General features: G+C 39.5%; 1 protein-coding gene across 7 annotated transcripts in view; it reads left to right on the top strand.

The window, feature by feature from the left end:
* Positions 1-12,146, top strand: part of RFC1 (replication factor C subunit 1) — an 86,813-nt gene that overhangs the window by 14,783 nt on the left and 59,884 nt on the right. For all 7 annotated transcript variants that reach the window (XM_055246192.2, XM_055246193.2, XM_063619795.1 and 4 more), the window contains exons 2-4: positions 1,029-1,157; positions 7,296-7,371; positions 10,312-10,434. In XM_055246192.2, coding sequence (XP_055102167.1) covers positions 1,029-1,157; positions 7,296-7,371; positions 10,312-10,434 — 328 coding nt within the window. The remainder of the gene's footprint in view (positions 1-1,028; positions 1,158-7,295; positions 7,372-10,311; positions 10,435-12,146) is intronic.

Raw genomic sequence — 12,146 nt, 5'->3', positions numbered from 1 at the left:
CTTTCCTCTATACCACAATTTCTTAAACTAAATTTTAGAGAGGTAGGGAAGACTATGCAAAGGTTAGGAAAAGTGAGTGATTTTAATTGTAAATTACATTGTAAATGTTTCAGCATGATTAATTTGAATTCTGTGGTTTAACACGGGGGTAATTAAAGAGCATATTGTAATAAGCATCAAAGGTTTTTTTTCTTCAGAATGTTGAAAAATCATATAAAGGAAAACAATTTGAAGGTTTTTAGTTGCCAGGAATGATTAGGGTTGTGAGAGTTATTCTTCTTTCAGACTGGAGTATATGTTCCACAGACAAGGACCATATTCTCCAACTTTGTCTTCTCCCCAGCTGTGCCTGGGGTGATGGGATGTGGATGTGTATGTGCATGCATGATCAATGATAAGTAACTGCCACTTTCCTCTTTAATAACTCTGATGTCATTAGCAAAAATATCACTTGCTTATTTTGGCCTGTTTTTGGCCTGATTCTGAGAATTTATATTACTTTTCATTAGACAAATTTTTCTTTTTTTTTTTTTTTTTTGAGATGGAGTCTTGCTTTGTCGCCCAGGCAGTCTGGAGTGCAGTGGTGTGACCTGGGCTCACTGCAACCTCTGCCTCCTGGGTTCAAGCAATTCTCCTGCCTCAGACTCCCAAGTAGCTGGAATTACAGGCACCTGCCACCATGCCCAGCTAATTTTTTGTATTTTTAGTAGAAATGGGGTTTCACCATGTTGGCCAGGCTGGTCTTGAACTCCTGACCTCAAGTGATCCATCCACCTCGGCCTCCCAAAGTGGAGGGATTACAGGCGTGAGCCACCGTGCCTGGCCAACAAATTATTCTTACCTCAGGTGAAATTATCAGTTAACTTTTGCACATGAAAAGAAAGCTACTGTATTCGTGGAACTATCTTGATATGGAGAAATTACTCAGGGTAACCCAGTGTGTATATAAAGCTGTCCCATCTTACAATTGAAATTATAATTTTATGCAGTTAATGTTTGTTCATGAATCTCCTGTTTTTTGGTTTTAGGACATTCGGAAATTCTTTGGAGTAATACCAAGTGGAAAGAAACTTGTAAGTGAAACAGTAAAGAAGAATGAGAAAACAAAGTCTGATGAAGAAACTTTAAAAGCAAAGAAAGGAATAAAGGAAATCAAGGTTAGTTTTCTGGATATAATTTTGCAATGAATGAAAAGTAAAATAAACTCAGTTCTTTTTTTTTTTTTTTTTTTTTTTGAGACGGAGTCTTGCTCTGTCACCCAGGCTGGAGTGCAGTGGCACAATCTCGGCTCACTGCAAGCTCCGCCTCCCGGGTTCATGCCATTCTCCTGCCTCAGCCTCTCTGAGTAGCTGGGACTACAGGCGCCCGCCACCACGCCCGGCTAATTTTTTGTATTTTTAGTAGAGACGGGGTTTCACCGTGGTCTCGATCTCCTGACCTCATGATCCGCCCGCCTCGGCCTCCCAAAGTGCTGGGATTACAAGCGTGAGCCACCGTGCCCGGCCTAGACTCAGTTCTTTTAAGTTTTCTTTTTTTTTTTTTTTTTTTTTTTTTGAGACAGAGTCTTGCTCTGTTGCCCAGGCTGGAGTGCAGTGGCGCAATCTCGGCTCACTGCAAGCTCCGCCTCCTGGGTTCATGCCATTCTCCTGCCTCAGCCTCCCGAGTAGCTGGGACTACAGGCGCCTGCCACCACGCCTGGCTGATTTTTTCTATTTTTTTAGTAGAGACGGGGTTTCATCGTGTTAGCCAGGATGGTCTCGATCTCCTGACCTCGTGATCCGCCTGCCTTGGCCTCCCAAAGTGCTGGGATTACAGGCATGAGCCACCGCGCCTGGCCAATCATGCCATTCTTTATGCCCTAGTTGTCATAAATATTACACCTACATATGTTAATACTGCACAATTCAATGTAATTTTGCTTTAGATGTGTATTTTTTTAAAAAATTAAGGCAAAAATTGCTGTTTTTATTTTATGCACGTATTTGCTATTTCTGATGCTGTTCATTTCTCACTGAAGATCTGAGATTTCATCTAATATCATTTTCTTTCAACTTGAAGAATTTTCTTTAGCATTTTTTGTAGTGTAGGTCTGTTGGTGATAAACCTCTGTAAGTTTTTGTTAATCTGAAAATGTCTTTATTTTGCCTTCATTCTTGAAGGTTATTTTTGCTGGATATGGAATGTTGGGTTGACTGTTTTTTAAAAAACTTAAGCCTTTTAAAGATGTTCCACTGTTTTTTGGCTTCTAGTTTGTCTAATGAGATGCCTCCAGTCATTGATATTGTTTTCTCATGTGTGTTTTTCTCATGGTTCATTGAAGAATTTTTTAATTTTTGGTTTTCAGCAGTTTGACTATGGCATACCTGAGTGGTTTTCTTTTGTTTATCCCATTTTTGGTTTCTGAGCTTCTTTAATCTGTAAATTTATATCTTTTATCAAAATTGGGAACTTTCTGCTATAATTTCTTCAAATATTTTTTCTGCCTCATTCTCTTCTTGAATTACAATTACATAAACGTTAGAGATTTGATATTATCTCACGGATCATTGAGCCCTTGTTCATTTTTATCAGTCTTTTTTTTCAGATTGAGTACTTTCTCTTTTTCTGTCTTTAAGTTCATTGATTCTTCTTTTATCATCAATTTACTGTTAAGGCTAGCTAGTGAATTTTTATTTTACATATTGTATTTTTCAATTCTAGAATTTTCATTTGTTTCTTTTTCGTAGCTTTAATTTCTCTCTTTTATGTCCTTGAGTGTAATTATAGTAGTTGCTTTATTTTTTATTTTGAGATGGAGTTTTGCCCTCATTGCCCAGGTGGGAGTGCAATGGCACGATCTCGGCTCACTGCAACCTCTGCCTCCTGGGTTCAAGCGATTCTCCTGCCTCAGCCCCCCAAGTAGCTGGGATTTTAGGCATGAGCCCCCATGCCTGGATAATTTTGTGTTTTCAGTAGAGTTGGGGTTTCTCCATATTGGCCAGGCTGGTCTCAAACTCCCGACCTCAGGTGATCTACCTGCCTTGGCCTCCCAAAGTGCTGGGATTACAGGTGTGAGCCACTGTGCCCAGCCTAGTAGCTGCTTTAAAATTCTTATCTGCTAATTCTGATGTCTGGGTTGTATCAAGATTGGTCTTCATTAAGTGCCTTTTGTCCTGATTCTTTGGGTCATCTGTTAGTTCAGGCCACCATAACAAAATACTATAAAATAGATGGTACTGGCTGATTAGGTGTCTGGTGAAGGCCTTTTTCCTGGTTTGTACATGGCTGCCTTCTTGTGTTGTCCTCCCATAGCCTTTTCTTAGTGCATATGGGTGGAGAGAGAGATTGAGCACTGGTGGAGAAAGAGAGATAGAGATTGAATGAGCACTCTGGTGTCTGTTCTTATAGAGTGCGAATCCTGTCAGATCAGAGCCCCACCCTTATGACCTTATTTATTCTTAATTACTTGTTTAGAGGTTCCACCTCCAAATACAGCCACCCTGAGGGTTAGGGCTTCAACGTGTAAATTTTGGGGACACAGACATTCAGGATGTAACACTCCATCCATGGCCACCCAAAATTTATGTCCTTCTTGCATGCAAAATACATTCATTTCATCATAACAGCCCCCAAAGTCTTAACTCATTTCAGCATCAAGTCTGAAGTCCACAGTCTCATGTAAATATCATCCAAATCAGATATGGGTGATACTTGAGGTATGAATCATCCTGAGGCAAAATTTCTCCTTTGCTGTGAACCTGTGAAACCAGATAAGGAATATGCTTCTAAAATATGATAGTAGAAAGACATATAAGATAGACATTACCATGCCAAAGAGGAGAAATCAGAAGGGAGGGAGGGATGATGGATCCCAAACAAGTCCAAAACCTAGCAAGGCAAATTCCATCAGAACATAGGCCTTGAAAATAATACTCTTTGGCTTGATGCCCTGCCCTCTAGACCCACTGGGTTAGTGGCCCTACCCCCACAGCCATAGGCAGCTGTCCTGCTTCTGCAGCTCTTCTAGGCCATCCTGCCCACAAGGCTTTGGGTGGTGGCTGTCTCATCTGTTGAAACCAAGCTCCATCTTTTGAAGAGGCAGTTTTGATGGTTGATCTCTGAATTGCTTTTGGGGCCATTCTTCCCTTTTCTTGAAGAATAGCCCTGTTGTCCTGTCACTGGAATCTCAGAAGTCTGACAGCCTTCTTTCATTTTGTCCTTTCTCCATCCTCTTCAATTCAAACTGACAGTGTTTTTGCCTATATAATCCCATAATCTCTTTATCAAGTGATACTCCAGCTACACCCTTGGTATTCTCTTTAGAACATGCTTTTTCTTTTCTTTTCTTTTCTTTTCTTTTCCTTTTCTTTTTTGAAACAGAGTCTTGCTCTGTTGCCCAGACTGGGGTGCAGTGGCGCAATCTCGGCTCACTGCAACCTCCGCCTCCCAGGTTCAAGTGAATCTCCTGCCTCAGCCTCCTGAGTAGCTGGGACTATAGTCATGTGCCACCATGTCCAGCTAATTTTTTGTATTTTTCCTAGAGATGGGGTTTCACCATATTGGCCAGGCTGGTCTCAAACTCCTGACCTCAAGTGATTGGCCTGCCTCGGCCTCCCAAAGTGCTGGGATTACAGGCATGAGCCACCACACCCGGCCTAGAACTTGCTTTTTCATTTTTTGAAATATGGACAGGCTGAGAATTTTACAAATCTTCAAGTTCTGGTCCCTTTTGGCTGAACGGTTTCTTTAGTTCATCTCTTCCGTTTTGCATTTGACTACAAGCAGTCAGGAGGACTCAGGCCGCATCTTCAAGATTTTGCTTTGAAATCTCCTCAGCTAAATATCTGATTTCATCATCCACAGGTTCTATCTTTCACAAAGCACTAGGACACAACTTGGCCAAGTTCTGTGCCACTTTATAATAAGAATTGTCTTTCCTCCAATTTCCAATAATCTCTTTCTCATTTCCATGTGAAACCTTACCAGATTGGCCTTTAACATTCATATTTATACCAACATTCTGTTCATGATGATACATGTATTCTCTGAGATGAAAGAGGCTTCTTCTCTAGCTCTTCTCTTTTCTTCGTCAGCTCTCATTGTTCATATTTCTACCAGCAGTTCCTTCATGGCAGTCCAGGCTTTTTCTACATGCTAGAAAATGTCTAGCCTCTACCCAATTCCGAAGTCACTTCTGTATTTTAGGTTTTGTTTTGTTTTTGTTTGTTTGTTTTACAGTAGTACCCCATTTCTTGGTACCAAAATCTGTATTATACAGTCAGAGTTCTGTAGAGAAACAGAACCAATAGGATGTATGGGTGTATACATAGATTTATTACCAAGAATTGGTAGAGCCGATGTTTTAGTTGGAGTCCAATGGCAGGAAGAAAGTGTCCCAGAGATGTCCCAGCTCTAAGGCAGTTGGGCAGGAGGAATTCCCTCTGATTCAGCAGAGGGTTGGCCTTTGTTCTTTTCAGGCTTTCAGCTGATTAGATGAGGCTTTAATGCCATTAGGGAGGGCAATCTGCTTTACTTAGTTGATTGATTTAAATATTAAGCTCATTCAAAAACATCCTTGCAGAAACACCTCATATGATGTTTGACCAAATATCTGGACATCTTGTGGTTCAGTCAGGTTCACATATGAAATTAGCCTCCACAGGTCACATTTCCTCTTTGTATGTTGTAGTTATTTTGGATTTATCTTGGACATTGTGAATGATACAGTGTAGGAACTTTGGATCCTGTTATATTCCTTCAAAGAGTGTTGATTCTTTTGGTTTATCAAGCATTGATCTTGGCTGTACTCAAGCTCCAAACTCTTGCCTCCCCTGTAATGGGCAGCAGCTGAAATCTTTATTCAATTCTTTTAACCTTAGCTAAGCAGTAGGAGTTGTTCCACATATGTATAATTCAGGAGATAGCCAGAGATTTGGGTAAAGTTTACAGGTAGAATTTGGGATTTCTTTCTGTGGCTTTCTCCTTTTCTTGATACCTTCTTCTCTTACTTTTGAGTTGTTGTAGTTGATTCTAACTCTGTCTTTGATCCAGTGGTATGTATAAATTATAATTGCTCATTTGTTCCATTTTCTTGCAGGCTAGTTGACTGTTCTTATGTTTTTGAAGTTTTATTATAATGGATAGAAATATTTTCTATTTCTACCTTATAATTGATTACAATCAGTTTTTTCACTGTCTGCCTTCTTGATGCTTTCTGAGAAAATTTGAATATGTTAGAAATGTGATGTTTAACTACAAAATATAAATAATACCTTTTGCATTGGTTTTATTTAGTACTTTTTTTTTTTTGAGACAGAGTTTTGCTCTTGTTGCCCAGGCTGGTGTGCAATGGCGCGATTTTGGCTTACTGCAACCTCTGCCCCCCAGGTTCAAGCGATTCTCCTGCCTCAGCCTCCTAAGTAGCTGAGATTACAGGCATGCACCACCATGCCTGGTTAATTTTGTATGTTTAGTAGAGATGGAGTTTCTCCATGTTGGTCAGGCTAGTCTTGAACTCCTGACTTCAGGTGATCTGCCCGCCTCAGCCTCCCAAAGTGTTGGGATTACAGGCGTGAGCCACTGCGCCTGGCCAGTTTTATTTAGTTTCCTAACAGACATTGGCTAATGGTAGGCCACTAGCTTAGCATTTATTCGTGTTTCTGTCTTTTCATTTTCAGGAAGCACTTGCCTTGTAATATCTGATATCCTTTTATTCTTTGTTGTATACATAGGTTAGTGTTGAAAGTGGAGCTGAATAATAATATAGCGTTTTCTGTAATTATTTTTTTCCCATTGTGGTACAGTTACTGTCTGGCCTATTTTTAGCCAATAAGGGTATATTACTGACAGTTTAGGCTGGAGAATTCTTTGTTGTGAAGGACTGTCCTGTGCATTGTAAGATGTTTAGTAGTATGCCTGATCTACCTGTTACATGACAGTAAACCTCCCTGCCCCCATTTGTGACAAGTAAAAATGTTTCTAGACATTGACAAATGCCTTCTGGGGGGCGGGGATGCAAAATTCCCCCTGGTTAAAACGACTGAGCCCAAATCTAACGAGAAAAAAAGGATAGCCCCCACTCTACTAAAAATACAAAAAATTAGCCGGGCGTTGTGGCGGGTGCCTGTAGTCCCAGCTACTCAGAAGGCTGAGGCAGGAGAGTGGCGTGAACCCGGGAAGCGGAGCTTGCAGCGAGCCGAGATGGCGCCACTGCACTCCAGCCTGGGTGACAGAGCGAGACTCTGTCTCAAAAAAAAAAAAAAAAAAGATAGTTATATAGGCTTCTTTATGTTCTAATTATACTGTGATGTTTATAGGTAAATAGCTCCTGTAAAGAGGATGACTTCAAACAAAAGCAACTAAGCAAGAAAAAGAGGATCATCTATGATTCAGGTAATATTTCTTCTGAGGAGCTTTAAAGTTTTAAAGTTATTGTATATCCCTTAGAACAATGCTTTAAACTATGTTCTAAGGATGGGTGCGGTGGCTCATGCCTGTAATTGCAGCACTTTGGGAGGCCAAGGCGGGCAGATGACTTGAGGTCAGGAGTTTGAGACCAGCCTGGCCAACATAGTGAAACCCCTTCTCTATTAAAAATAAAAAAATTAGCTGGGTGTGGTGGCACGCGCCTGCAATCCCATCTACTAGGGAGGCTGAGGTATGAGAATTGCTTGAACCCCAGAGGCAGAGGTTGCAGTGAGCCAAGATCGCCACTGCACTCCAATCTGGGTAGTGAGACTTTGTCTCAAGAAAAAACAAAAAAATTAAAAATAAATAAATAAGCTATGTTCTGAGATACATAGCTCTCTGAGATGTTAATAAGTGCTGTGAGAAGAGGGCTGTATGCTCAAGTAAAATTTCAAACAATTTTATTTTATTATAGAACTTACCAGAACCAAAATATGTTTGTATTAAAGATTCCTTCAGAAAGTGATAGAGTATGCAGCATTTGTCAAACTTATTTTGAATGTGATATATGTGTTTTAATTTAATTTATTTAATTTATTTAGAGACAGTCTTGCCCTGTTGCCCAGGTTGGAGTGCAGTGGTGCGATCTTGGCTCACTGCAACCTCTACCTCCCAGGTTCAAGCGATTCTTGTGCTTTGGCCACCTGTAGCTGGAACTACAGGAGTGCAGCACCACGTCTAGCTAATTTTTATAATTTTAGTAGAGATTAATTTTATAATTTTAGTAGAGATAGGGTTTCACCATGTAGCCCAGGCTGGTCTCAAACTCCTGGCCTCAAGCAATTTGCCTTCCTCGGCCTCTCAAAATTTTGAGATTATAGGCATGAGCCTCTGGCCCTATTATTTTAAAAAATACTTGTATTAATTTCTTTTCCAGTTGTTGAGGTTGTTGGAAGTTAAATTTGAAAAATAGTGCCTTAGAATACTGTTTTTAAAGCAAAGATCTAAAATTTAATTTTTGTGCTTTATTGAAAGATCTGGCTTTTTTTTGGGTTGCATTTAAAAAGGAATAAACACAATTTAAAGGCTTTTCTTTGAATGTAATTTTAAAATAGGGAACATGAATTTTTTTGCATGCCTTTTATGATGCACAGAATGATGGTAAAATGATGATAGATTTCAGAAAGTTTCAGTTTTTGCTTTTGTGGAGATCTGTATTAATTTTCTCTGTTTTATTTTTATCTGGTGTGAATTTTTTTTTTTTTTTTTTTTGAGACGGAGTTTTGCTCTTGTTGTCCAGCCTGGAGTGCAATGGCATGATCTTGGGTCACTGCGACCTCTGTCTTCTGGGTTCAAGCAATTCTCCTGCCTCAGCCTCCCAAGTAGCTGGGATTACAGGTGCCCACCACCATGCCTGGCTAATTTTTGTAGCTTTTAGTAGAAAAGGGATTTCACCATGTTGGCCAGGCTGGTCTCGAACTCCTGACCTCAGGTGATTTTGCCTGCATTGGCCTCCCAAAGTGTTGGGATTACAGGCGTGAGCCACCGTGCCTGGCCTTCTGGTGTGAATTCTTAAAATGAAAAATGTGCCTAAAGAAGGATTGTCAAGATTTTCACAGTACTATTAAAGGTTCTGAATTCTGAAAATACTTAAGTGTTTACTCTGTGCCTTTTATTGCTCTATATTGTAAAGAATTTGAAAGAAGTACGCGTTCCTCTTCCCCAGGAGTTTTGTTTGTTGGAAACTGGAAATTTGTTTGATACAGTTTACTACAGTGTGACAGGATTTATAAATGCGTGGTGCAGGGGAAGAGGAAGGACACTAAAGTTTATGCAACATCTATTTTGTACCAGGCACTATGCCAGGTACTCACACTTTGTTCTGATTTATATTTAAGTGCCCTGGGAGATTAGGCTGTGGTAGACAGAATAATGGCCCCAAAAGATATCACAGCCTAATTCCTAGAACCTGTGACTATATTAGGTTATATGGCAAAGGGAAGTAAAAGTTACAGACGGTGTTAAGATGTCTAATCAGATGACCTTAAAAACAGGGAGATTAGGCCAGGTGCGGTGGCTCTTGCCTGTAATCCTAGCACTTTTGGAGGCTGAGGCGGGCGGATCACTTGATGTCAGGAGTTCCAGACCAGCCTGGCCAACATAGTAAAACCCTGTATCTACTAAAAATACAAAAAGTAACTGGGCATGGTGGCGCGTGCCGGTAGTCCCAGCTACTCGGGAGTCTGAGGCAGCAGAATCGCTTGAACCTGGAAGGCAGAGGTTGCAGTGAGCTGAGATCACGCCACTGCACTCCAGCTTGGGCAACAGAGCGAGACTCCGTCTCAAAAAAGAAAAAAAAAATAGTGAGATTATCCTGGATTATTTGGGTGGGCTCAGTGTAGTCACAAGGAATAGGGAGACAGAAAAAGGGTTTAGAGAGTGAGATTAACTGTGGAGGAAGATTAGAGGATCTGGGAGATGGTAACATGAGGGCTTTTGCTTGATGTTGCTGGCTTTGAAGATGAAGGAAGGGTCTTTGAGCCAAGAATGCTGGCATCCACTAGAGACTGGAAAAGGCAAATAAAATTCTTTCTTAGAGTATCCAGAAAGGAACATAGCCCTGCTGGTACCTTGACTGGCCCAATGAAACCCATATTTGCCATCTATCTAACCTCCAGAACTGGAAGATAATAAATTTAGTGGCTTAGTTGTTTTAAGCCACTAAGTTTGTGGTCGTTTATTATAGCTGGAATAGGAAACTAATACATAGGCTTAACACTGAGTAAAAGTAACCTGTGAGAATTCACAGAAGACATGTGCCTTGAAAAAGATCTTGAGGAATTGGTTCACCATGACTACTTTAAAAATGCACTATATTGTAATAGTTCTTTTCAAAGTTTCGTTTTATTTTTCTGTCACATACAGATTCAGAGTCAGAGGAGACATTGCAGGTAAAAAATGCCAAAAAGCAACCAGAAAAACCTCCAGTATCTTCTAAACCTGGTAAAATTTCACGGCAGGATCCTGTTACATACGTTTCAGAAACAGGTAAGGTTGCATTGTGGTATATGAGATGCAGTGTGTGTTATGTTCTTGAGTTTTTTGTTGGTGTCTAAATGTACCTCCTTCACTTTGAATGAAATTTCTACTGCGTTTTTGCTTTGTTGAGTTATATTTGTCAGGGAAAGCTGGGATCATCTTTTGCATTTCCAGTGGATTAAGGACCAATACAGGGAAATTTCTCTTGGAATTTTTTTTAAGTGCTTGTATTGAATCATGTAAGTTGAAGCTTAATCTTGAATCACATATTAAAATAGTGTTGGGTTGTTTTAGAACTACTTTTTTAATGCAAGCTTTTTATCTGGCAGGCCAAAGTCAATAATCTATTTTAGAACTACTTTTTTAATGCAAGCTTTTTATCTGGCAGGCCAAAGTCAATAATCTAAGTGTAGAGTGATTACTCACATTTCTGATTTATTATTTAGCACGGATGTTCCTTGTATTCTCTGGTGACACTAAAAATTTAAGTATTGGGTTTTTTAAAGAAGATCGTTTTATACTTAAATTTAGTTCTGTTAGATCTGTTTTAAGAGTAATGAAAGTGCAAAGGACATTTATAAATAATTATGTGCTAATCTTAAATATTTTGTTGTGTAAGTAATTGTTTCATGGATATTGTTCTTTTATGTAAGGATCCCAGAGTTATATTGTCATCCTAGAAGAAAAACTCAGATAAGTTAGTGGTGAAGTCATTTTGATTGTAATGTTGTTAACCCTTAGAGGAGACCATAACCGGAATAATATGGGATGATGTACATGAAAGGGCCAGACGCAGTGCCTGACACATTGAATAGGCAGTCCAAAGGAAAACATAAAAAGAAAAACAAAGTCCGTAGGTGAACTTTGTCGGTTACGTGAAACATTTGTTGATGAAATTGTTCAAAATATCAGGCAAAAAGTAAGTGATGTGAACATATTTTTTGGAAAATTTTTACCAAACTAAGACGTTGATTTGTTATGGGCAGGTGGCTGATTGACTGTTAACCTTTTTGTGCTATTGCTAAATATCTGCTCAGGCACATTGTGTAAACGAACTCTCAGATTAAGAGGCTCTCCTCTTACCTCTGGCTACCTTTGTGAAGTTTTGGATATATGGGAGGGGAGAGTAAGAACAGTATGGTGATAGGTTTATTATGTAACTGAAGGTGGTGTGACAGGGCTTTCCAGTGACACCCTGAAAAACGTCCAAGTTAGTGTGCAGCCATGGCCTTCAACTGTGGATCAAGGCTGTTGTTATCTTGTGATTTTAAGTAAACAAAAAGGTCAGACAATTTAAGCTCTGATCACAGATTTTCTTTCACATGGGACTGTTTATTTCAGACAAGCAATTTTTTTCTTTCTGTATCCAGTCATCCATTAAGATGAGCAATTTTTGACTGTTATTTTCTGAAGAGATGTCCAGCTTTTTATCTGGACTTTTTACGAACATTAGGAAGTATTTGTGTCATTTGCTGGTAGCATATACATGTGGAAGTAAACATTGTCCTCTTGTTTTAGCTAAAAATCTTGGGGTATGATGTACCTGTTTCAGGTGGTGTTCAGTATTATGCATTATTCTGTTTTTTTCTTAGAATTGAGATGTAGGGAAGAAGCTTGCTTTATTATTGCCTGTTTTATCTTTTCATACTTTATTGTTTGAAATGATAGGTGAATGGGAGGAAGATAAGCCCTTTCCTTCATACAAGAGAATGAGACTATTA

Source organism: Symphalangus syndactylus, chromosome 16 (assembly GCF_028878055.3).
Source record: "Symphalangus syndactylus isolate Jambi chromosome 16, NHGRI_mSymSyn1-v2.1_pri, whole genome shotgun sequence".
In the NCBI taxonomy this organism is placed as follows: domain Eukaryota; kingdom Metazoa; phylum Chordata; class Mammalia; order Primates; family Hylobatidae; genus Symphalangus; species Symphalangus syndactylus.
The sequence above is the reverse complement of the archived record's forward strand: the minus strand, read 5'-3'. Positions and strand labels throughout refer to the sequence as shown.